Genomic DNA, 25000 nt, shown 5'->3' on the forward strand with positions numbered 1-25000 from the left:
CCACCACGGATTACCTCACACCTCATCTTTTCTTCTCTCAATCCCTCTTTCTCATTTTCTTCCAACTTCATTCTATTCTATATATTTTTTTTCATTCTATTCTCCTTTCTCCTGTCTCTCTTTCCGCTTCTTTCGTCAAGTTTTAGTCATTTTCCCTTTACAGCTTGTTTGTTTCTTGTTTCCTTTTATTCGCTCATTTTAATTATATTCTAGATTCGTTCCTTCACATTCTCTCCTTCTTTCCTCTTTCCCTTCCTTTGTTTTTCTTCCATCCGCCCATTCTCATTCTGCTCACTCTGATTCTTGTTTTTCTTTCTTTCTTTTCTCCACCCTATTTCTCTTGCTCCCTGTTATTCAATTTTATTCTTATGTTTTTACTATTTCGTTTATAGCAATAGCAACAGTATCAACAGCAGCATCAGCAACAGTAAACAACAACAACAACAACAACAACAACAACAACAACAACAACAACAACAACAGCTACAACAACAACAACAACAACAACTACTACTACTACTACTACTACTACTACATTTTTTTTACATGAAATTAATATCTTGCATTTTGAGTGTGGATCAAAGTAAAGCTAAAAATAGAGGGGCGGTAGGAGGAGGAGGAGGAGGAGGAGGAGGAGGAGGAGGAGGAGGAGGAGGAGGAGGAGGAGGGAGGGGACAGGAGGAGGGGAAAGAAGAAAGATGGAGATGACAGGAAGGTCGAGGAGAGGGATAAGGCTAAAAGAAAGAAAGGACGCAAGAGAACTGTAAATAGCCGTGTGTGTGTGTGTGTGTGTGTGAGAGAGAGAGAGAGAGAGAGAGAGAGAGAGAGAGAGAGAGAGAGAGAGAGAGAGAGAGAGAGAGAGAGAGAGAGAGAGAGAGAGAGAGAGAGAGAGAGAGAGAGAGAGAGAGAGAGTGTGTGTGTGTGTGTCCACGAAGCGAGCCAAATTTACGATCATGGCTCCGTAAGTCTCTACTATGTCGACCAAGCTCACTCCTTATACGCTTGTTTCCTCTTATTCTTCTCTTTTTAAACGCCTCACTGGCTGCTGTAACAAGAGCGGGGCTGGGTGGTGTTGCCGGGTGGGGCTGGCGGGGTGAGGCTGAGCGAGGCGAAGAAAGGGGGGCGGTGAGGATGGATGGAGTAAGGCAGGGCAGGGCAGACCAAGGGAGAGGACTGTGTGGTGTGTGGCTTGCCTTGTCTGGCGCGCTGGAGAATTATTGACAATCTGGCTGTGGTCGTTAATGGTGCACCTGGTCATCCGCGTGTGTTTGTGTGTGTGTGTGTGCTTGTTTGTTTGTTTGTTTGCTTTAAGAATACAGGCATTTGTTGTTAAAAGAAAAAATTTGTGTGTGTGTTGTTATGTGTGTGTGTGTGTGTGTGTGTGTGTGTGTGTGTGTGTGTGTGTGTGTGTGTGTGTGTGTGTGTGTGTGTGTGTGTGTGTGTGTGTGTGTGTGTGTGTGTGTGTGTGTGTGTGTGTGCCAGTAGCTGTTTGTTGTGCCGCGCGTTTCATCAACGTTATTTCACCAAAATGGCTGAAATTAAAACTAAGTCAATTACCACACTTCCGGTTCCCACACCCTGGCTGACGAGGGAATTAACGACTTGACAGTGGCGGGTATTTCGGTACAAACTGGCAAACGATGTGTATTAATTCCCTGCAACCGATTACACACACACACACACACACACACACACACACACACACACACACACACACACACACACACACACACACACACACATACACACACACGTAGGCCCTTAGATCATCCCATTCGTTAAACTAGTTCCAGGTTGTCAGGATTTTAATTAGCAACGTAACAGTGTTGAGTAGAACTTGGTGGTGATGGTGGTGGTGATGGTGGTGGTGGTGATGGTGGTGGTGGTGGTAGTCGTGGTGGTGTGAGGCTTCATTTCATTCCAGCTCTTTATTGCCTTCTTCCCTGTCACCTACTCACTCACTCACTCACTTACTCACTCACTCTCTCTCTCACTTTCTCACTCACTCACTCGTTTATTGTGGGTTTGATTTTTTTCCCTCGGCTTTTTCTTCCAGGATTTATGGAGGGGCAATCTGCAGTTTCCCATCTCCCTCTCCCTCTCCTCTCTCTCTCTCTCTCTCTCTCTCTCTCTCTCTCTCTCTCTCTCTGCGTGTTTCCATTGGTGCGAACGATGAATGACTAAACCAATCCTGTATCACCAGACCAGATATTGACCCACTCGCATACAACCAACAGCTCATCCATCACCCATCCCGGCCCTCTATTTGTCACCCACCCTTCCATCACCCATCCTGACCACCGCACCCATCATCCACCGACTCATCCCACTCGTCATTCACCCGTCTATCACCCATACTAGTTATATGCATCCATCTTTTATCCATCCTAGTCATCTCATTCATTCATCTATCTAAAGACCATCCCTTCTTACTAGTCATCCACACTATCCTGGCTTTCTAATCCGTAATCCATCGCCACTACGTATCTCCACATCGATCCACTCATCCACCACCGCCAGCTGTCCGCCCTCTCACGCCTCCTCCACGCAGTCCACGCCCTGGGTTGGCCTGCACAAGGTCACACGAAGGCCTCGCTTGCAAGTCACACCCAGTGAGAGAGAGAGAGAGAGAGAGAGAGAGAGAGAGAGAGAGAGAGAGAGAGAGAGAGAGAGAGAGAGAGAGAGAGAGAGAGAGAGAGAGAGAGAGAGAGAGAGAGAGAGAGAGAGAGAGAGAGAAAGAGAAAAAAAGTTGACAAATTTAACCGTATTTTGCAAGCCGTTAACTGAGACAGACGAGGAAGGAATAATTTTCTAGAGTGGCCACGAAACCTCGCCTGATTCTACCTCATCTTCGTTTAGGCTCTTGCACCTTCACTTGCTCTACTTCCTTCACAATTTTCGTTGATCTCTTCCTTACCTCACTTTCTTACTAATCCAATTATTTTTTTTCCTTGGTAAATTTCTTCTGAGTTTCTTCTTCTCCGCGTTTCTTTTTTTCTTTTTTTCCGTCGCATTGCATTTCCTTTCTTTTACCGCCGCGGATTTTACATTTAATTTCTCTTCCTTGCTTCACTTTCCATGAAGTCGGAAAGAGAGAGAGAGAGAGAGAGAGAGAGAGAGAGAGAGAGAGAGAGAGAGAGAGAGAGAGAGAGAGAGAGAGAGAGAGAGAGAGAGAGAGAGAGTATGAAAAGGGTGAACAATACAAAAGCTAAAAGGAAACAAAAGGGTAGTGGAGATATCCATGCATAATTCACGTCCCTTTATCCCCTGTCATACACCTTCCTTCCCCTCCTGCTTACCTGAGACGAGGATGGCGAGGGCTGCCAGAGGGACGCCCGCCTCGCCCACCACCCAGCCGGCGCGCAGGAAGACGATCACACCCAACAAATTGACGAAGCACGAAGTGAACACGCCATCCCACGTCCCGAACAGCACTCGCTCGCTGACGAAGAAGGTGCTCTTCCACCACGGCACGTCGCCCTGTAGGAGGAGGGAGGGAAGAGGGGGAGGAGGAGAGTCAGGTTTGGGTCAATGCTGTAATGGGGCTTTCATTTTAATACATGGAAGGGAGGATGCGACAATTTCTCTGCCCGTGTTACTCAAAATGTGTGTCCTGTTGAATAGACTATTAGGGGTGAGGTGTGTGTGTGTGTGTGTGTGTGTGTGTGTGTGTGTGTGTGTGTGTGTGTGTGTGTGTGTGTGTGTGTGTGTGTGTGTGTGTGTGTGTAAATTAGTAATCCTGACATTCACTAGACAAAACCATTTCGTCGCAGCCCTTTCCCAGGTGGCGAGGGATGGTAGGGTCAGTCACGGTGGCCTTGGCTGTGTGGTTCCGGGACAAGTGTGTCCCTTCCACCTTTATTGCCGTGTAAAGCCCACGTTCAATCACCCGCTACGGCGACATTACACCGGAACGACCGATGTGGGGCACCATGGGCGGTGGTGAGCCGGAACCCTACTGATGGGGTGGTGTGTGTGTGTGTGTGTGTGTGTGTGTGTGTGTGTGTGTGTGTGTGTGTGTGTGTGTGTTGTCCCTGGTTACGTAATATGCATCCATGATTTATACTCCTCTTTTTCCTTCCCTCCGTTAAATTTTAAAACTCAGCAGGAATGTTTTTGGCAACAATCCCACCGGAGGCCGTAAGTCTAAGCCACCACACGTGTCGCCTCGCTCCTTTATCCACCGACAGATGGCGCTGGTGTCTTGGTAAATATGGGGGCTTATTCCAGCGACACTCAAACAGAAACCAGTGCATAATGTAGAATATCTTGAATTACACAGAGTACACGGATGAAGGAAAAGAAATAAGAAAGGAGGAAAAGGAAGGACGGGGAGACAAAGTATGTGGATGAAGGGAAAGACATAAAAAAGAAGGAAAGGGAGGAACATGGAGACAGTAGGCGAATGAAGGAAAAGCCATAAAAAAGAAGGAAAGGGAAGGACGAAGAGAAAGAGTAGGCGGACGAAGGAAAGACCATAAATGAAGAAAAAGGAAGAACGAAAAGACAAAACAGACAAATAAAAGGAAAGTACAAAGTATAAAAAGGAAGAACGGGAGCCAGGGACATAAATAAGACAAAAAACGACGCTGGCAAATCATATCTTATAAGTGCAGCTACGCACATACATGAACGCCATCTGTCGGCGAGGGAATGGACGGCGTGTGGCCAGTGTTTGTGTCTGGAGCCTCGGTGTCTCAGTGCCGGCCAAGGAACTCATCTGACACCATTAGTCTTCGATGTCACAAGGCAAAGACAGAAACGGGAAGGAGCGAGAGAGAGAGAGAGAGAGAGAGAGAGAGAGAGAGAGAGAGAGAGAGAGAGAGAGAGAGAGAGAGAGAGAGAGAGAGAGAGAGAGAGAGAGAGAGAGAGAGAGAGAGAATGTCATTATCTACACAAAATCCATTTCCAGTGTTTTTCCTCGTTTCCTTCCCTTTTCTCGCTCGTAGGCAGCACAACACAACAAAACACAACACGCAACACAACCTAACACAACAGAACACAACCCAACAGAACACAGCCCAGCACAACCCATCCCAACACAGCACAACCCAACCAAACATAACACAACCCAACACAACCCAGCCCAACACAACACAACACAACCCAACACAACCCAACACAACAGAACAAGCCAACCCCACCCAACACAACCCAACTCAACACAACACAACCCAACTCAACACAACACAACCCAACTCAACACAACACAACCCAACTCAACACAACACAACACAACCCAACACAACACAACACAACACAACACAACACAACACAAGCCAACCCAACACAACACAACACAACACAACACAACACAACACAACACAACACAACACAACACAAGCCAACCCAACACAACACAACACAACACAACATAACCCAACACAACACAACACAACACAAGCCAACCCAACACAACTTAACACAACACTCACCTTTTCCTCAGCAAACAGCTCGGCGTCCTGGCCTCCGTAGTAACCCTCCTCCAGCGCCGGGTCCTTCAGGCGGGTGGTCTCGGAGGCCTCCCGTTCAGCGTCAGAAGCCAGACCGAAGCGGCCCCAGTCCACTCGCTTGCTCGCCATGGTGGGTGGGGGCGCGAGGCGGACACGGCGTGGCTGGGCGAGACGGAAAGGAAGGGAAAGGGAAGGGAAGGGAAAGGGAAGGGAAGGGATGGGAGGGCCTGGAGCTGAGTTGAATTCAGGTGAAAGTGAACTTTTGAGGACTACAGTATAAGTTGAGGGGGAACGTCCACGAAGAGAGGACTCGATGCAACTTTTCGGTCTTACTTGTGAATTTCCTTTGCAGTTTTTTTCTCTCTCTCTCTCTCTCTCTCTCTCTCTCTCTCTCTCTCTCTCTCTCTCTCTCTCTCACTCTCGCGTATCGCTCTTCACCTGGTGTCCAAGTAGAGCTGTGGTGCCGCGTTTATAAGTTGTCTTGATTGTTGTTGATATTTGTGTGGTTACGGCAGTAACTCCAGCCTGCAATTGCTGAAACTTTATTTTCTTAGTTTTCTTTAATAGTTAGGGAGGAAAACTTAAGTTCAGTTGTAATTTTGCTCCAGTGAGACATGCTTTGCCTCTTTGTACTCAGGGGACGCGCGGCACTCAGGCTCTCCCGCGTGGCTGGGAGGGGGTAGGGCGACACACGGCCCTATAAACGCTGCCGGGGAGGGGAGCGCGAGGCCTGAGAATGCGGAAATGTAGGAGGAAAGGACTAGAGATGTTGTTGGCAGCGTACCACTGTTGCTTATTAAAATGCGGAAAAGAGGCTCGCGGAGGGTGACCTTTCTCGCGACACACAGCGGCCGCTCTGAATGTATTTCGTCAGAGGTTTGTCCACCTGTTTGTGTCACAGTCAGTTGACCCGATCAATGATTCACAGAACGCTCACAAAGTTGAAGAAACTTCCACTTTTCAGAGACGATTTATGATATCGCCTCTTCCTGTGTCTGTCTTCCGTCAGACTGAAGAAAATCTTTGGTGTCGTTGTTTTGAATCATCCAAAAGTGTGTCTAACAATTACAGCAATATTCTGAGTCACTTGCACTCTGTTAGTATAAGTTGTGTTCCTTTAAGTAGCAGCCACGAAGGAGGGTCCCTGTGGGCCTGCCAGCTAAAACTCCCCCTTCCATGGTCTGGGGCAGGGCTTGACGTTCCTCTCGCCTGGTAGAGAGTTCCCTCCAAGTCACCAGAAGGACAACTTGGGAACGTCGGTAAGTCACTTCAAACAAGCTGTTTTCTAGCCTCCTCCTTCTCCATATATCATTTGGTATTCCAGTTGCGGATGCTGCTGCTGCTGCTGCTGCTGCTGCAACCTTTCTGCCGCCAAGTCCGGCTGCGCCTCACTCTGCTCTCGGTGTCCAGTTCGGCTCTAGGGATGACATTCCAAGAGGTCGTGTGTTTGGTTACCGGCCTCCACAGCGGCCTCCTCTGACCTTCTTTGCCAGTCTGGAACAAGAGATATGTTTCAATGTGTTGACTTTACTCAGAAGCTCAACTGACTGCGTCCCTGTCAAGGCTAAGACCATCACTGCCCGCCCCTCCCACCTGCCGCGCCGGACTTCTGTCAAAAGGAATGTTTGTCCGGGAAAAGAACAATACAATCACAGTATTTAATTTTCAGTACAAACAACTGAAAAGTAACAAGTTTCCCTATTTACACAAACGAAGTTGCTTTCGTTTCTGTAAAGCAATAAACACCGATCAGCAGGACGAGAGACGCTGCTCCCCCCGCCGCGCCAGACGCCTCATTATTGCTGCGGAGCGAAAGCGGAATTTACCATTATTGACAGGCGTGCGGCAATGACGCAGGAATATGCTAAACGGCTTGATCAGCACCACACCCTCTCAGTGCTGATTAGGAGGATCAAGGGCACAAGCGATGTTTTCATCAGTAATTCAGAGATGGAGGAGTGTGAGGTGGATGGGACTGTAAGTTTCTGGCAGCCTTGCGTGACAGCCTTCCCGGCCGCCTCCCACGGCCTGGTGTCACGTGAACAAGCTGTCTCGTTTGTCTTCCACTTTTTCACTGGCAACCTCCAGACCCTCATTCCGGAAACGAAAATGTAATAGGTCAATTTGAGAGTCTAAGCCTCAGGAAGCAGCTGTCCTCCTCCTGGAAATGGACGACGTAATGACGTTGACAAGCAGTAAAGAGGCAAGCAACTGTCGTGACGAAGTTTTCTTCCCTGAGAATGCACCAGCAGCATAGACTGCCGGCTCACGCACGTCCTTCCTTGATAATTGCTGTCACCCTTCTATGTACTTTCTTCCTGTCTTTCATAGACGACACATTCGGCTTTACGTCGAGCATCGCAGTGTCAGGGACGGGGCTGCGAGGTGACTATCAACCACTATTTGTCTTCGGGGAGGAAAGGAAGGCGCCAGGCAGGGGAGATCATGAATATCAGCTACTGAGGTGCGATGACCGAAGTCCTGCGGTTACCTTTTACAATATTCCAGCTTTTACTTAGCAAGAATGATTAAAACAGCGGGAGTGAAGTGCGCACTGCGTCAAGGTGCATGGCAAAGAGTCGATCACCAACATCTAGGGTGTCATTCCAAGAAATTTCTTAAAGCTGTTAAATTTATCACTAAATGTATTGTATCTGGTACTGTATCCTCAGCCCAGGGGTGGATGAGGTGCGTTTTCAGGCTGGGAGTGTCGAGTCGTGACAAAAGCCATTAGATGTAATGTAAGACAAGCAGCCTCAGCGTGCCGCCAAGACTCGGCCTCAAGGGGCGGCGGGTTGTGTCGGAACGCTGTTAAATTTCCACTTTCACTTGATACCAAATTTTCTGCAGTCTATTCAGCGTCACTCACACAGAGGCACACCGGCAGCCAAACAAACAAACAAAAATCCCGCCGCCTTCATGCAACAGGCAATTCAGCATTAAATGTCAGTTGGTCTTCCCGGCGGCGCTCAAGGCCGCTCGATGCGAGAGTCTGGCGAGTGTGCTCCCGAGCTGGACGCGTCTGGCCCGGCGTGGCGACGACAAAGTAAAGATATCCGCCTGGACGGAGGAGGCAGATGAGTGTCCTTGAGTCATGACTACGATTATCCGCCCCTCTCGCACACCCCACCCCTCCCCCCACTTCTCCCTCCCCCACACCCTGTCCTTCCCCCTCACTTCTCCCTCCCCTACACCCCATCCTTCCCCCACCTTCTCCCTCCCCCACACCTCACCCTTGCATGTAAAGGAAGGGTTGGAAACACTGAATCGCTCTAGCACAGGTGCTGCCAGCCCCGGGACGGGCCGCCAGAGGTCACGGCTGTATCAATGAATTGGTGAATGGACACTGCGCGCTATTGGTCTGCCGTTGACAGGCTCGACACACAAGGATGCTCGATGTTTGCATTCTGTTATCGACGCACGTTAATTTGCTTCCACGTCTCATAAAAGAGTTTCAGGCGGCGGCGCGGCAGCTTCCTCATCATCCCCGCCGCACACCACCGCTTCATTTCCGAATATTTCCCTTTAATATTAATATGGCTAATGACTTTCCTTAAATCCTAACTGACTTCCTAATGAGCACTCTGCCCTCAGCCTTTGGATTTCCGGCGCTCAGAGAGGCAGAGTCTGGCGAGGTTTGGAGCCTAAATAATTAATTACGTCTTATTACTTAAGAAGCGCCTGCGGCAGTGTGTTGGCGGTGCTTCCTGCTCTGAATGGGCGTCCCCACCGCCTCATTTCACCCCAAGAAGCCCCAGGACCCCGCACGTTCGAGTCCACCACAGCCTTACGAAATGCCCACCTCGCTCTTGGGCTCGTATTCAGAAATGCTTTGCTCTCTCACCACGACTATTTTCAAAAGAGCACAGAGACGAGTAGCCGGGTTATCACGAGTGTTTCCCCTGTTAATTATGTAGAATTACTATGAATCTGTCATTAGAGCTATAGAAACATTCTTAAAAACCAGTGTCACTTCAACTAGAGCCTTTGAAAGTAGTGGAGGTGCGGCGCAGAAGTGTTTCAAAATATGACTCCGAAGAGACGCATCCCGGGAGGCGACACGCAGCCGTCCATGCAGCGAGGAGGAGTCTTGCGTTGCTCTGGTGCCGCTGGAAGGATCGCCTGGAAAGTCAACGCTGCTCCTTACCTCGCTCCTGACACAAAGCCGCGAGGAGAGTAATTTGAAACCACTCACTTGGCCCTTGAAGAAAAAAATCGCCCCGCCACCACCATCCCCACCACCACGACCACCACCACCACCACCTGGGCTGAACGTAATGGCCTGGCGCACTCTCCCCTGCAGCGGCCTCAATTTCTCCTCTCCCACTCCCTCACCCTCTGAAGTGTTCCCCCGTGACATGACCCTTGCGTCACACCTCGCGACACCCCGGAGATAATAAGACGTGTGGAAGAATTTAATTACGCGAGGGTGACGGCTGGGAAAATTTAATACACTGAGTTCATTCAGTCCAGCAGCGGGAGGCCAACAGCAGGGCGAATAGTTGTTACTTGTTGCGGGAAGGGGAGGAAAGGACTTGCTGAAGGAGGGAGGAAGGACACACAATAGGAGGGAGGGAAGGAAGTACAGGAGTGAGGGAAGGAGACACAATAGGGAGTGAGGGAAGGATGCACTGAAGGAAGGAGGAAGGAAAGACAATGGGAGGGAGGGAAGGAGAGACAGGCTGAAGAAAAGAGGGAAGGAAAGAAGGGAGGAAAAACAGAAGGAGGAAAGGAATGATAGATGGCTGATGAAGGGAGGAAAGATAGGACAGGAATGAGGAAAGATGGTCAGATGGAAGGAGGGAGGGAAGGAAAACGAGAGGAGGAAGGGATGAAGAGGACAGACTGAAGAAGGACGGAGGAAAGGAAACAACAGAAAAAGGAAGGGGAGGACGGAGGGGAAGAGGAAGGGAGAAAGGGAGGGGCAGAAAAGAACAAACAGAAAGAAAGGAGAGAGAGAGAGAGAGAGAGAGAGAGAGAGAGAGAGAGAGAGAGAGAGAGAGAGAGAGAGAGAGAGAGAGAGAGAGAGAGAGAGAGAGAGAGAGAGAGAGAGAGAGAGAGAGAGAGAGAGGATGGGACAGACAAAAGACGAGATGGAAAGAGAGGAAGAAAAGGAAGGACAAATAAGAAAGAGAAAGAGAGGAAAAAAAAAACAGAGAAAGGGGGGATGGAGAAGAACGGAAAGAAGGAGGAAGCGAGGGAAGAGGAAACGAAGGAAGGAAATAGAGAGAGAGAGAGAGAGAGAGAGAGAGAGAGAGAGAGAGAGAGAGAGAGAGAGAGAGAGAGAGAGAGAGAGAGAAGTGATGGGTGATAGGAAGACGCGATAACGAGGGAAGCAAGAGAAGAAATAGCCCCAAACATAACTATGAGGGGAGATACGTGAGGAGTGAGGGGAACCACAGCAAGGGGAGCCGATAGGGAAGGTCAGTGAGGGGAGCGCTATTAGATTGGCGGCTTCATAGGGCGAGGAAGGTGAGGGGAACGCCACACACATCTCTGGAGAACTTTGAGGGGAGCAGGAGGCGAGGGGAGGACGAGGGGAAACCACCAGTTGCTGAGGCGTCGGGAAGAAGGAGGAGGAGGAGGAAGAGGATGAGGAGGGGAAAGAGGAGGAGGAGGAGGAGAAGGAGGAGGAGGAGGGGAGAGGTGGTGATGCATGAGGGGAAGGAAAACTAAAGGAGAAAAGGGAGGGCTGGGAAGGTAAGAGGAGGAGGAGGAGGAGGAGGAGGAGGAGGAAGAGGAGGAGGAGGAGGAGGAGGAAGAAGAGGGGGAGAGGTGGTGATGCATGAAGGGAAGAAAGGATAAGGGAGGGAAAGGAGGGCCGGGGAGGAGAGGAGAAGATAAAGGAGGACAGATAAGAGAGCAAGGGAAGGAGGAGGACCAGCGAGAGGAGGGGAGGGAAAAAAAAGCACATGGGAAAGGCGGACAGGGGAGAGGAGAAGGGGGAGAAGGACAAGGAAGGGAAGAATAGAAGAGGAAGACGGGGGGAGAAGATAAGGAAGAGAACGACAAGGAAGAGAACATGAGAGGGAGAAGAGGAAGACAAGAGAAGAGAAGATATGGAAGAGAAGGACAAGGAAGAGAACATGACGATAGGAGGAAGAAAGGGGGGAGAAGATAAGGAAGAGAAGGACAAGGAAGAGAGCATGAGGAATGGAGAAGAGGAAAATATGGATGAATCAGCAACTCGACATGGCCACGCTTCAATTGAGTCATGAGGGGAATGATGAGGCATGAGGCGTCAGGAGGCGTCAGGAGTCTCGTGTCGCAGGATGGGGTGAGGTCTTACAAAATATTTTCTTGCCTCATGTTTTTTTCCGCCTCATTAATTAACGCTGGGCAGGTGAACACACGAGGCGCCCCGCTTCTTTATATAGGATACGGCTGCAGGGACTCAATCGATATGCAACACGAGAAAAAAAAGTATGAAAGGGAGATAAATTTTTGTGACTCAATCACTTTAGCACAAAAAAATAAAGATAAATAAATAAATAAAAAATAAAATTTTGTTCTAAACATGAAGTATTTTATAATTATTTTAATTAATTAATTTATTTTTTTACTTATTCATCAGTCTTTTTTATTTTTTATTGAAGTAAAAGGGGATAAAGAGTTTTGATCAGTAGTGATTCACTGTGTTGGAAATAATTATTTTTCTCACATTACACTGTAGATTTAAAGGGTAGCATTCCATAATGACTTTTTTCTCTCACGGTCATCTTTTCACACGCACAATTCAATGCCCGTCAAATGTCTAAAATTAAAGATGGAAAAAAGGTAAAGTTCATAGTGATTCAATGCACCATAATTATTCTTCATCAAGGTCTTCACAATGCACCAAAGAAGGAAAAAATAAATAAATAAATAAATTCACCGATTTAGCATTCCCATAAAACTTTCCTCATGCACCATATTCAAAATCTTCACAATGCTCGAAAGGAAAAGATTAACAACTATTTACCATTCCCCATAAAACTATGACAAGTATTCTGAAGCGCTTTCCTCTCTCATCACGACTATTTTCAGCGGCCACAGCGATGAATAGCAGGATTCTCAAGAGTGTTTCTCCTCCTAACATCTAAAAATCTTGTTAATCTGTCACTAGAACCATAAAAAAAAAATCTTTAAAAACCTGCGTAACTTCAACTAGAGCCTTTTAAAACAAGTCGAGGTGTGGTGCAGAAGTGCTTCAGAATACTGTCCTATTCCCCAGGGCACCATGGGGAATAGGATCCAGTGTACCGCCAAAGTCTTCTCACTACACTAAAATAAAATAAAAATGCACAACGGATTAGCATTCCTATAAAACTGCTTCCTTTACGTAACAGCACCACGGGAGTCATGAGGTGCACACGAGCGTCTCTTCCCCTTTAACGTTAACTCCTCGACCTGACTGACAGACTATTTGTGTACATAAATAAATAAACAAAACTTACAGCCATTGACCCATCAGGCTTTTCTCTCCCCGTGCGCAATAAAACAGAACAATGCATTTCATCATTCAGCATGTCACTCATGTAATTATTCCCACTCATTATTTACTCAGTGTACCATTTACTGTCCCATCATTTCATTTGCTCATAAAGGGGCGCGTGGCACGAGTCAGCCTGTCACCTGCAGCCTCCACGCCTCGTCTGGCAACACGTGTACCTAAGACAAATACACGTACACACAGATGACACCTGCATAACTGTTTACTTCCCACACTCCACATGGCAACACACACACACACACACACACACACACACACACAGAGAGGGGACTTGGGGGCTGCCGCTCGGGAGATGATGGGTTGTGGTTCGTTCTTTGTGGCGCGGCGCTGTAAACAAAACAATGCACACACACAAACATTGCGAACAAACACGCCGCCGCTCACTCCGCCTATGGTCACAGGAAACAGGTGAAGAAGAGGAGGACAGGTGAAGAGACAGGTAGGCAGGACAGGTAAATACGATAGATATATAGGTAAAGGTCAGTAAAGGTAGGTAGATAGATAGACAGGTGAAGAGACAGGTAGGCAGGACAGGTAAGTAGTATAGAAAGATGGGTAAATGTAGGTAGAATAGGTAGGTTAGTAAGGTAAAGGTAAACAGGATAGGTAAATAGGATACAGAACCATACAGAATACGAAAAAAAGAACACAAAGGAAGAACAAACACCAACACGTCTTTCTTTCCCCTCAAACATATGTTGATGAAAGAGAAAAAAACCCACATCTTATTATCATTCTTATTTTCCTCCATCTCTTATCCTTCCTCCTTCTCTGCTTGCTTCTCATCTATCTCTCCGTCTCTTCTTTTCCAAACAGCACCAGATGGAATAATGAGGGAGGTGATGGAGGGGAGAGGGGCGATCCAGGAGCGTCCATAAAGCAGGAGCAGATGGCAGCAAACAAGAGCAAACAGGTGCCAGGGGTCGTGTTAAGAGTCACACATAGTCCCGGGGAGCAGAGAAAGAAAGGACGTAAATTATTCTGGAGAGAGAGAGAGAGAGTCGTGATTTATTGTCGATGTCCTTTTGTCAATGAGTAAATGCTGCATGTGAATGTGTGTGTGTGTGTGTGTGTGTGTGTGTGTGTGTGTAGGAAGTGTTCGTATCTGTTCTGCTGTGGGTTTATCTTTCTGTCTGTCTCTCTGTCTATTTATCTATCTATTTTTCTGCTTATCTTTTTTTCTGTCTACTTGTCTGTCTGTTCACCTTTTTTTTTTTTTCTGTTTATCTGTCACTATGTTAATGTTTTTTTTTTCGTCTGCTTGTCTGTCTGTTTATCTGTCCATTTTCTGTCTATCTGTCTGTCCGTTTACCTATCTGTTTCTCTGTATGCCTATCTGTCAGCCTGCCTGTCTCTGTCTACGTGTCTGTCTGTCTTTCTTTATATGGATGCATGCTAGAATGAATAAATGTATGAATGAATGATTGGATGTATGCTAGAATGATTCAATTTACGAGTATGAATGAATGATAAATGGAGAAGAGAGTAAGAAAATGGATGCACACATACAATTATTCATGTATGCATGTAATTCACCACGGTTTTAAGGCTCACGTGCTCAGCTGCTCCGCTCGTGACCGCCCGCCGCGTGTGCCTTGCCGCTGACAACCACGACCTTGCGACACTGTAATGCCTGTCACACCCCACGCCCTGCACCGCTTCAATCTCTCTTGCTAGGACAATGTACCTGACTGTTTTTCTGTCTATTTCTGTCTATTTGTCTACCTGCCTGCCTATCTGTCTGTCTCTGTCTATCTGTCTCTCTGTCTGTCTGCCTATCTGTCTGTCTACATATCTGTTTATCTGTCTGTGTGTCTGTCTGCCTGTCTACCTACCTGTCTGTCAGGCTGCCTGTCTGTCTACCTGCCTTTCTTTCTAATCTGTCTTACTGTACGTATGTAAATGCATTTGTAATCTTTTTTTTTTTTTTTTCGCTGTCTAGACGGGTTCCTGTTCAAGAATCCTACGAAATCCTACCACGTCCTATCACAGTTGAATCTGCTATATCCTGAACAAGTGTCATGCCCTCACAAAAAAAAAAAAAAACTTTCAGCATCTTTAAGGAGTCCCATGCATTCCTTAATACCACCCTTGAGCCACGACCTTTCTTTAAAAACCCTGCTATGGCATCCTTAGAAAGAATCCTCAGCAGTTTTTGACAGTGTCCTCAAAGAAAATCTCGTGCAGTCCCTTCAGATACTTACAATTCACTAGCGTAAGGTCAAAACAGAGAGAGAGAGAGAGAGAGAGAGAGAGAGAGAGAGAGAGAGAGAGAGAGAGAGAGAGAAAGAGAGAGCTTCGTTTTCAATACTGGTGTTTAAAATGTCCCTCTTAATGCGCCCGTTTTTCGAGGGCTTCGAGAAACTGGAGTTCCAAAGTCCTTTAATTAAAATTCTCTCTCTCTCTCTCTCTCTCTCTCTCTCTCTCTCTCTCTCTCTCTCTCTCTCTCTCTCTCTCTCTCTCTCTCTCTCTCTCAAGCATCCCCTACCAGGCCACACGTATACCCGGGAACTCCTCGTAGCGGCACTGAGAGGCATGTGCACTGTCGTGGTGTGAGTAATGGTGAGTTATGGAGTGGTGCCAATATCAGTAAGTCCCCCTGGCGCCATACCATCAATCAGTCAGTCAGTCCTGGAAGCCTGTACGTCACGCGGATGTTCTGGGCTTCGTCAATATACACCAGCTGCATCGCCAATACCCCGCAGCGACGCCCCGTAATGGAAAGAGATCCTAGTGACACTCCTCCAGGCGCTCCGGAGTGAGTGAAGCTGAGGCGTCGACACTAAAACATTTCCGGTGCAGCACTGACGATGATGTTCGCCACTTTGGATGGCAGCAACGTCATAGAAAGTCATGTGGTATTGTAATGTTATTTGGCCGGATGATAGCCGCGTTTCCTGACTTTTTTTTTTCGGAAGTGAAGTGATTTAAAAATTTCCTGCATGGCGTTACAATTAAGATCATATGGCGTCGAGTTACAGAATTTCATTAAAAGTACTAGTGATGTTAAAATGGAAAGTAAAACTAACAAAAATAAGGTAAAGTTCAAATTTAAAAGAATAACAAGGGTAAAGACTTAAATCTACAGAATATAACACTTGATTCACAGAGCCGTAACAAGACTGCTGTGTATTCTAGTGTACTGTTCAGCTTTGTAGTTCGATATCTTGGCAATAGAGGGCCGGTATTCCATTCAGAAATCCGTCCGTCACAAAATAGCAGTTGAGTTGACAAAATCTACCAAAAGACAGCACAAGTCAACAAAACCCACCAAAAGACAGCAGAAGAGTTGACAAAAAGTTCTAATAGATAGCAGCAGAATTAATAAAAAAAAGTTCTAATGGGCAGCAGTAAATTTGACAAAAAGCTCCAACAGACATAATTACTGACAAAAAGCTCCAACAGACAGCAGTAAAATTGACAAAATCCAAAATCGCAGCAGAGTTGACAAAAAACCCGCAAGCAGATAACAGTACAATTGCCAAAAAAAATAAATAAATAAATAAATAAATAAATAAAACAAAATAAATAAATAAATAAATAAATAAATCTCACCAACAGAGGGCAGTGGTCATAATGTACGAAGGAACATTTTTTTTTTTTTTCATTTCTAACCACTTCCATACTTAAGCGCTTTTCCTCTCTTCCCTTTCACACCTTCCTCTCTCTGTCTCCCTCTCCTCTCCCTCTCGCCTTACATTACACCCCTGTACGTACCAATAACAACACCTACCACATCTAGAAGGCGGGAGGGGTAGCTAATCTGATAGTAAGTCGCTCAATCACACAAAGGCCCAGAGAAGTAATCCCCATTTAATTATGAGGCCATCACACCTTGGCACCAGCAAACAGGGGAGAGGTAAGGGAGTATTTCAAAGGGCACTCGGAGGCTGAAGGGACACACGCATATTGAGAACTGATGAATAAAATACGAGCAAGGAGTGGCTTTCATCCTGCGCGTGTGTGTGTGTGTGTGTGTGTGTGTGTGTGTGTGTGTGTGTGTGTGTGTGTGTGTGTGTGTGTGTGTGTGTGTGTGTGTGTGTGTGTGTGTGTGTGTGTGTGTGTGTGTGTGTGTGTGTGTGTGTGTGTGTGTGTCAAGAGGGACATAGAGAGCGTGATTCTCTAGCATCTCTTTCATCCCTGCCTCACTTATCTCCCTTCCAGTACCCGGAGGGAGAGTGAGAGAGGAAGACAAAGTAGAGAGAACAGGAGGATGTAAAGGCGTAATGAGTATATGGAGACAGGTGCAAGTAGGGGAGGAGGAGGCGAGGAAAAGGAGGAGGAAAAAGAAGAGGAATACAAGAGCTGAGGTGATGGAAATGGACTGGATAGAATTATTCAGACACAGAATGAATAAAAAAATAAATAAAAAAAAGGAAAGATCTAAGCAGGGAACGTTAATAATTAAGTAGGAGGGAATGCATGAATATGACATGAGGGAAGTGTGAAAAAGAGTCCAGAGAGAGAGAGAGAGAGAGAGAGAGAGAGAGAGAGAGAGAGAGAGAGAGAGAGAGAGAGAGAGAGAGAGAGAGAGAGAGAGAGAGAGAGAGAGAGAGAGAGAGACTTAACCACTTCCCCGGGCTATTTAGGCTGTGTGTTGCATCATTATTCCTCCCATGTCTTCCACCTTCCTCTCACCTTTCCCTGCCACCTGCTCCTTCCACCTGAGAGAGCGAGAGCAAGAGACAGACAGACAGACAAACAGACGGACAGAGACATTATTCGTATTTTCTCCTTTTTCTGAGTAAACTGCAAAGATAAGTACAATTGACTGAATGCTTTATGGTCTCGCAGTCAACCGGAAGAAAAGGAAGAGAAAGGAATAAAGACGAGAGAGGAGAGGCAAAAGAAAAATGGGAAGGGAGGGAATATAAGAAGGCATGAAAGGAGGGAAATACATCAGAATAAAGAGGAGATAGATAGATAGATAGATAGATAGATAGATAGATAGATAGATAGATAGATAGATAGATAGATAGATAGAGAGAGAGAGAGAGAGAGAGAGAGAGAGAGAGAGAGAGAGAGAGAGAGAGAGAGAGAGAGAGAGAGAGAGAGAGAGAGAGATGAAAGGAAGGATTGAAATAGAACAGGAAGGGGAAAAAGGAGAGAAGACAAGGAAGAAAAGGAATAAGAGAGGAAATGAAAAGAGAGAAATAAACAAAATAAATAGATAGATAAAGAGGAAAGAAAGAAGAGACATACAAGAAGGAACAAAAATAAGAAAAAAAAATACAAGAGAAATATATTGTGAGGGACATCTTGGAGGAAAGAGAGAGAGAGAGAGAGAGAGAGAGAGAGAGAGAGAGAGAGAGAGAGAGAGAGAGAGAGAGAGAGAGAGAGAGAGAGAGAGAGAGAGAGAGAGAGAGAGAGAGAGAGAGAGAGAGAGAGAGGAGGAAAGAAGAAAATACGAGGATTGAGACAGCAGGATAAAAGAAAAGACTAAGGATAAAAGGCAAATGAAATGTTGATGGTGGAATAAAAGAAAACAAAAATAAAGGAAGAGACAGAGGAATGGAAGATAAGGATAAGAGATAAATGGAAGGAGAGAGAGAGAGAGAGAGAGAGAGAGAGAGAGAGAGAGAGAGAGAGAGAGAGAGAGAGAGAGAGAGAGAGAGAGAGAGAGAGAGAGAGAGAGAGAGAGAGAAGACGGTAAAAAGAAAAAAAAGCAATGGGGAATAAAAATAAATAAAGAATTGGTGTGAAAGAGGAGGAGATAAAAATTAGGAAAGAGATACAAGATAAAAAAAAAAGGGGGGAGGAGAAGAAAGAATTAAGAACGAAAACAGTAAATGGCAAAATGAGGGAAGGAGGGCACACGAAAAAAAAAAGAGAAAAAAGAAGAGAGGGGAAATACCACAGAATGAATAGAGGGAAAGAGAAAGAGAGAGAAAGAGAGAAAAAAGAATGAAGGAGAGAAGAGAAAGAGAATGTGAGGAAAATCATGAATGAGGAAATAAGACAAGAGGAAGGGAAGAAAAGAAGATGAAAGAATGAGAGGGGGAAATGAGAAAAAAGAAAAGGAGGACAAGGAAGATAAACAAGGAAATAAAGAAATAAGGAAAGAAAGGAAAGACGAGGGAAAAAGACGGATTAAAGGTGGAGAGAGAGAGAGAGAGAGAGAGAGAGAGAGAGAGAGAGAGAGAGAGAGAGAGAGAGAGAGAGAGAGAGAGAGAGAGAGAGAGAGAAGTTTTTAAGGGCGGAACATTGGGGTCGCGAAGAAAAATATCAGTTACCCATCCCGTCAACAGATGTCGCCAGCACAGCGGTGGGCGGCGGGGCGGCATTTATTGGACACCAGCGAGGGAGCGTGTCGCGGTAAAACCATTCCCAGGCTGTGGATGTGAGGCGTGAAAGAGACGATTTGGCGTCTTCAAACGGCAAACATCGGGGGCCGCTTCGTACCTACGCACTCCACGACAATGCACGTTCCTTCCTTTAGTGAAATGTTATGTGTTGTTTGGTTTGGTATTAAAGTTTTTGACGCCGTTGTTGATGTTGACGAGACAGGATGGAATAGGAAGAGAAGGAGGAGGAGGAAAGGAAACTATACAGGTGATGCTGATGGTAATGACGATGGTGATGATGATGATAAAAAAATAATAGCAACATTAATAGCAATAATGGCAACGATGAAAGTTAATAAACAGATATATAAAATTAATATATGAATGAATGAATGAAAAAAACGAATGAATGTTTAAATAGATGACTGAATAAATAATCCAGTAAAAGAAAAAAATAAATAAATAGTTAAAGATCAAAATACATTAAAACGAGGAAAGAAGGAATGAACAGAGAGAGAGAGAGAGAGAGAGAGAGAGAGAGAGAGAGAGAGAGAGAGAGAGAGAGAGAGAGAGAGAGAGAGAAATTTACTCCGTGTTGGCGGGCGGGATTAGCAATGACGCCTATAAAGAGTGACTGCGCAGAATTAATAATGAGTCGCTTTTCCAGGGTCCGTCAAAGCCATCTTGAGGTGTCCCCTGGGTAGCGCCCCCCGGGAGTGTGTGCGTCTGTCCTCCTTAACTGTGTGTGTGTGTGTGTGTGTGTGTGTGTGTTTGTGTGTGTGTGTGTAGCTCCTCCTCCTCTTCTTCCTCCTGCTCCTCCACTTCCTCCCTGTTCTCTTCATCTTTTACCTCTTTCATCTCCTCTCGTGACCCTCTTCTTCCTCTTCCTCCTCCTCCATCTCCTCTCGTGACCTTCATCTTCTTCTTCTTCCTCCTTCTCCATCTCCTCTCGTGACCGTCCTCCTCCAACTCCTCCTTCTCTTCCTCCTTCATCGCCTCCTTCTGTAGTCCTTTTCTCTTTTTCACCCTTTTCATCTCCTATTGCTTCACCTCCTCCATCTCCTCCTCCACGACCTCTTCCACCTACTTTCCCCTTCTTCTTCTCCTCCAGTGATATTTTCGTCCACTTTCTTCATCTCCTCCATTTCCTCCTCCCGCCTACTGGTCGCGTCTCTCAAGGCATGGGAGCGAGGAAGCAGCGACGACCGAGATGTTATTTCCTTCCGGCCAACCGCGTCTTTGATTCCGACCTCGGTGGATTATCCTGAGTCGGAGGTCTCTTAATTGTCAGCGGTCACCCTCACTCCCTCCCTTCCTCGCTCACTCGCTCATGGTCGGGGGCTTTCCTGTTACGGTGAGAAGTATTAAAGTCACGTGCATATCTGTCCGTGTGTATGTATATGTGTCTGTCTGTCTGTCGGTTTTTCCATCTCGTTTTCTTTTTTTTTCTCTCTCTCTTCCTCTCTCTCGGCGCGTGGTAAAGAATATTAATTAAAGTCGAGAGTTGATGCCTGTTCGTTCGTCTGTCTAATTGTTTTTTTTTTTTTTTGTTTCGTTTAGCTTTTTATCTCTCTCTCTCTCTCTCTCTCTCTCTCTCTCTCTCTCTCTCTCTCTCTCTCTCTCTCTCTCTCTCTCTCTCTCTCTCTCTCTCCCGTCACGTACTGGGACTGCCTACTATGAGTGTCACGCATCATCAGTTAGTCTATTTGTTACATTTACTCTTTTCATCTCGACCCTCCATCCTTCCGCCCCATAACTCTCAACAACTGTACATTTTCCACCATTTGTTCATTCGCCCTGCCCTTTATATTTGTGTGTATAAATGTACCTGTGTCTATTGCTCTATATATTTCCTGTATGGTTGCTCTCTCTCTCTCTCTCTCTCTCTCTCTCTCTCTCTCTCTCTCTCTCTCTCTCTCTTTTACTATATTAAATCCAATGGTAGGAAATTACATTAGTTGACGGTACTCTCTCTCTCTCTCTCTCTCTCTCTCTCTCTCTCTCTCTCTCTCTCTCTCTCTCTCTCTCTCTCTCTCTCTCTCTCTCCCTCTCACATCTACCTACCTACCCATTCATCTATCCAGCTACCTACCTACTAACCCATCCATCCACCTACCTATCTACGTACTTACCTACCTGCCTATCTACCTGCGTACCTATCTATTTACCTGCCGCCTTGCACCGGAGTACCAACATCACCCCGCAGTAAATGGATGTAAATTGACCTTCTAACTTCGTTCCCATGTCAGCCTCGCAACCCGCTGCTTTCATCCCCCAGCCAAGGAAGGAGAGACTAGGGCTGAAAACACGATGAAAAGTAGGAAGGAGTAATCACCGTCAGTAGGTATTTACGTGATTAAATAAAGCTAAGGAGTGAGGGGGAAAAAAGGCCCCAGGGAGGATTAAAGTGCACAAGGGAGCGACTTAGGAGGGAAAAAAACCGACATTAGCGTGCAAAGCGAAGCGAATTCAGTAACTTGGTTTAACTAGTTTGTCAGGGAAGAGAAGTGTGTAGGAGGAGGAGGAGGAGGAGGAGGAGGAGGAGGAGGAGGAGGAGGAGGAGGAGGAGGAGGAGGAGGAGGAGGAGGAGGAGGAGGAGGAGGAGGAACTTACGTCTGTGAGTGGAGTATGGAGAGGTGGGGGAGAGAGAGAGAGAGAGAGAGAGAGAGAGAGAGAGAGAGAGAGAGAGAGAGAGAGAGAGAGAGAGAGAGAGAGAGAGAGAGAGAGAGAGAGAGAGAGAGAGAGAGAGAGAGAGAGAGAGGAAAGAGAGTAGAAAACAAGACTGGCAAATAGAAGAAGAAAAAAAAACACACAATAAAACACACATGAAACAAAACAAACACATGCACATCTACAACAGAACTGGAGATAAATAAAACAAAGAAAATGATAGAAACGGGTCAACATGCATGAAACAAAAAAAAAAAAAAAAAAACACACTTAAAGGAGGTAAACAAAATGAAACACAAGACAGCAGCAGACCTTTTGGCCCTTACGAGGGTGTTCGCGATAAGCTACACTACTCGTATGTACGGATTAGACTAATGAGTGGATTGTGGTGGTGGTGAAAAAAAAAAAAAATCACTACTCTCTGGGAAAAACTGACTGTCGAAATGGTAATAAATAAATAAATAAATAAATAAATAAATAAATAAAATGAATAAATAAAAATCTGCTTTATCTGTTTTTTCTCTTCCACACGCCCCAAGGTACACAATGCAATCTAAATGAAGAGATGTAGGATAGTAAAGATGAAGGCTTCTCTGTATACGCTGATCATTGTTAATAGCGAGGAGTCTTGTGTACAGCGACTGTGAACCGGGAAGTGGAGGAGTCGGTGGGAGGGAGGGAGGGAACAGCGGTCACTCCTGCTCTTTGTTGAGGGGAGAGAAAATAGCATGTGAAGGCGGTGACGACGATGACACCACCACCACCTCCACCAGCAACAACAACAACAACAACAACAACAACAACAATAACAACAACAACGACCATCACTACCAATAACAACACCAACAACCTCCCTCCCCTCTACCACCACCACCACTAACAGCAACAACAGCCACGACCATCAGCACTACCATCGCGACTACCACCATCAACAACAACAAGAACAACCATCACCACCACCACAACAACTACTACTACTGCTACTACTACTACTACTACTACTACTATATACTGCCGCCATCACTACGTACAATAACCAGAGTGAGGCAAACAAGGAAGCTACACAAAGGCCCGCAGCCAGCACCTACAGAACACCTACAGCAGGGCGGTGTGGAGACGGAGCACGTATGGAAGGGGCGCTCCAAGTAACGGCACTGGAGGTGAAGGAGGCTATTCATCTGAGGCAAAGCGTAAACATGAATTTTTCTCTTCCTTACTCTCCCTTTTTACTTTACTCTTGGTCTCTTTTACCTTCAAACCATCTCCATATAGTCTAGTCTCCCTCCCTCCTTCCCCCCACTGCTGCCGCCGCCACCTGTCTTGTCCTGAATGATCTAACGCCTTTCTTACCACCACTCCTCATCTTGTCACCAGCATCCCTCGTCAGCTAACCCACTGACTGCCGTGAATTCTCCTCCAGTTGAATGTTGTGTTGTATGTTTAGAGTAGCGTTTCAAGAGGCGCCACTGACTGCCAAACGAGTGAATAGCGGGTTAGTTGCATTTTAGGTCTATGAATTGTCTAAGGTTACTCAAATGAAGCCAAAATCACGTCACTTACAGACAGAGTTAAAGGTTCATATTTTTAAACGGTTTAGATTGTCATTAAGACTATTTTCAGATCAGCGGGAGTATTGATTAAGTCCTCACAATGTTTCTCCCTCTTGATGGTGCAGAATAGTTATCAAGCTATCGCTAGAACCATGCAACCTGTCCTGAAAACCGCTATAATTTCCACTACAGGATGTTAGAAGGTGGCTCTGCGTTTGAGAACACAGTCTAAACCCATATAATTTCCACTGCAGGCTGTTACAAGGTTGCCGAGGTAAGGAAGTGATGTGTTTGAAGATACGGTGCAAAGACAGGCCCGGGCTACACTAACGTCAGGACAGAGGATCAAACCGTGAAGGAAAGCTGCGATTTACTTGTGACTATTGATGGACGCCTGAACTTTCTCCCTCAGCGGGAAAACTGGTGAAACTGCAGACTGGAGTGAAGACAATTTCAAAACTTTTCCGGCGGCTGCACTTCCAATGTCGATTTCGTCTTTTCAGTCGCGTGTCTCCTCCCGGTTCCTCTCCTCCTCCTCCTCCTCCTTCTTCTCGTCCTCCTGCTCTTTCTCTCCCTTACCCTTCTCTTTTTCTCACTCGTCCGAGCGTGAGAGTTATCTGTTCTCACATTATCTATGTTCTTCGGTCAACAGAGACTTTCTGAAGCACTCTTTCTTTTCCCTCCCTTATTTTTGCAAGAGAGCGTTCCTTTACACACTCACTGCCAGGCCAAGAGGCGAGGTGGAGCCGCAAGATTATTGTAATAATAGAAAGCTTCTCTGTGACCACTTGAATCTATTGAACCATGGCTTTGTTATTAGACTGTAAAGAAAAGTCTTAGGACAGCAATTTTTTGTGTTTCCAATGCATCAATACGGACACACGTATGTCAGTTCCATTAAAGTAGGACATTATTGATAATATCCTACGGTGAAGTAGACGCAGTGTTATTGTGGTGATCTCAAGAAAATCTGGGCCAACAAGACCAGACAACTTTCCATATATAGCAGAAATTACTTCAGTATAAGAAAAAAATATAAAGAACGTGAAAAAAAGCCAGACGAAAAAAAAAAAAAAAAAGAAGAAGAAAAGAAAAGCAGCCCAATTTTACCTAATGCCACCTCTCAGTCTCATCCATAAATCAATCTAACCTTTCCATCGTACTCGGGTTCACTGCCTGACTGCTAGGCCTGCTTGTGAACCAGCGGCCACCACCCCGCCTCTCGCAGATGTATGCCTCGAGTCTTCCCTTCCTTATCACTAACAGGCAAAGAGACGTGCGGTGGACGGCATGACCTCAGCACCAGACACACTCAAGGCCAGGCAGTCCACGGTCCCTGCAGATAGTGGTGGTGGTGCTAGTGGTGGTGGTGGTGGTGATGGTACGTAGTGATGGTGGTGGTGGTAGTGGTGGTGGTGAACGTAATAGGTCGGTAATTCTAAACGTTTTGGCGTCTGACCTTTGCCTTAAACGAACTCTGAAGAAAATTATTCGAGTTTTCAGGAATATTTCCATGATTCTGATGATAGTTTAACAAGAAATATGTACCAC

The 25000-nt window shown here is 46.1% G+C and overlaps 1 protein-coding gene across 2 annotated transcripts in view; it reads right to left on the reverse strand.

The window, feature by feature from the left end:
* The window catches only part of LOC135100754 (solute carrier family 12 member 8-like), a 57852-nt gene that overhangs the window by 24136 nt on the left and 8716 nt on the right, over positions 1–25000 (reverse strand). For both annotated transcript variants that reach the window (XM_064003994.1, XM_064003995.1), the window contains exons 2-3: positions 5436–6947; positions 3300–3480 (exon numbers count right to left, since the gene is read on the reverse strand). In XM_064003994.1, the coding sequence (XP_063860064.1) occupies positions 3300–3480; positions 5436–5582 (328 nt within the window). In that variant the 5' untranslated portion in view covers positions 5583–6947. The remainder of the gene's footprint in view (positions 1–3299; positions 3481–5435; positions 6948–25000) is intronic.

Source organism: Scylla paramamosain, chromosome 5, assembly GCF_035594125.1.
Source record: "Scylla paramamosain isolate STU-SP2022 chromosome 5, ASM3559412v1, whole genome shotgun sequence".
NCBI lineage: Eukaryota > Metazoa > Arthropoda > Malacostraca > Decapoda > Portunidae > Scylla > Scylla paramamosain.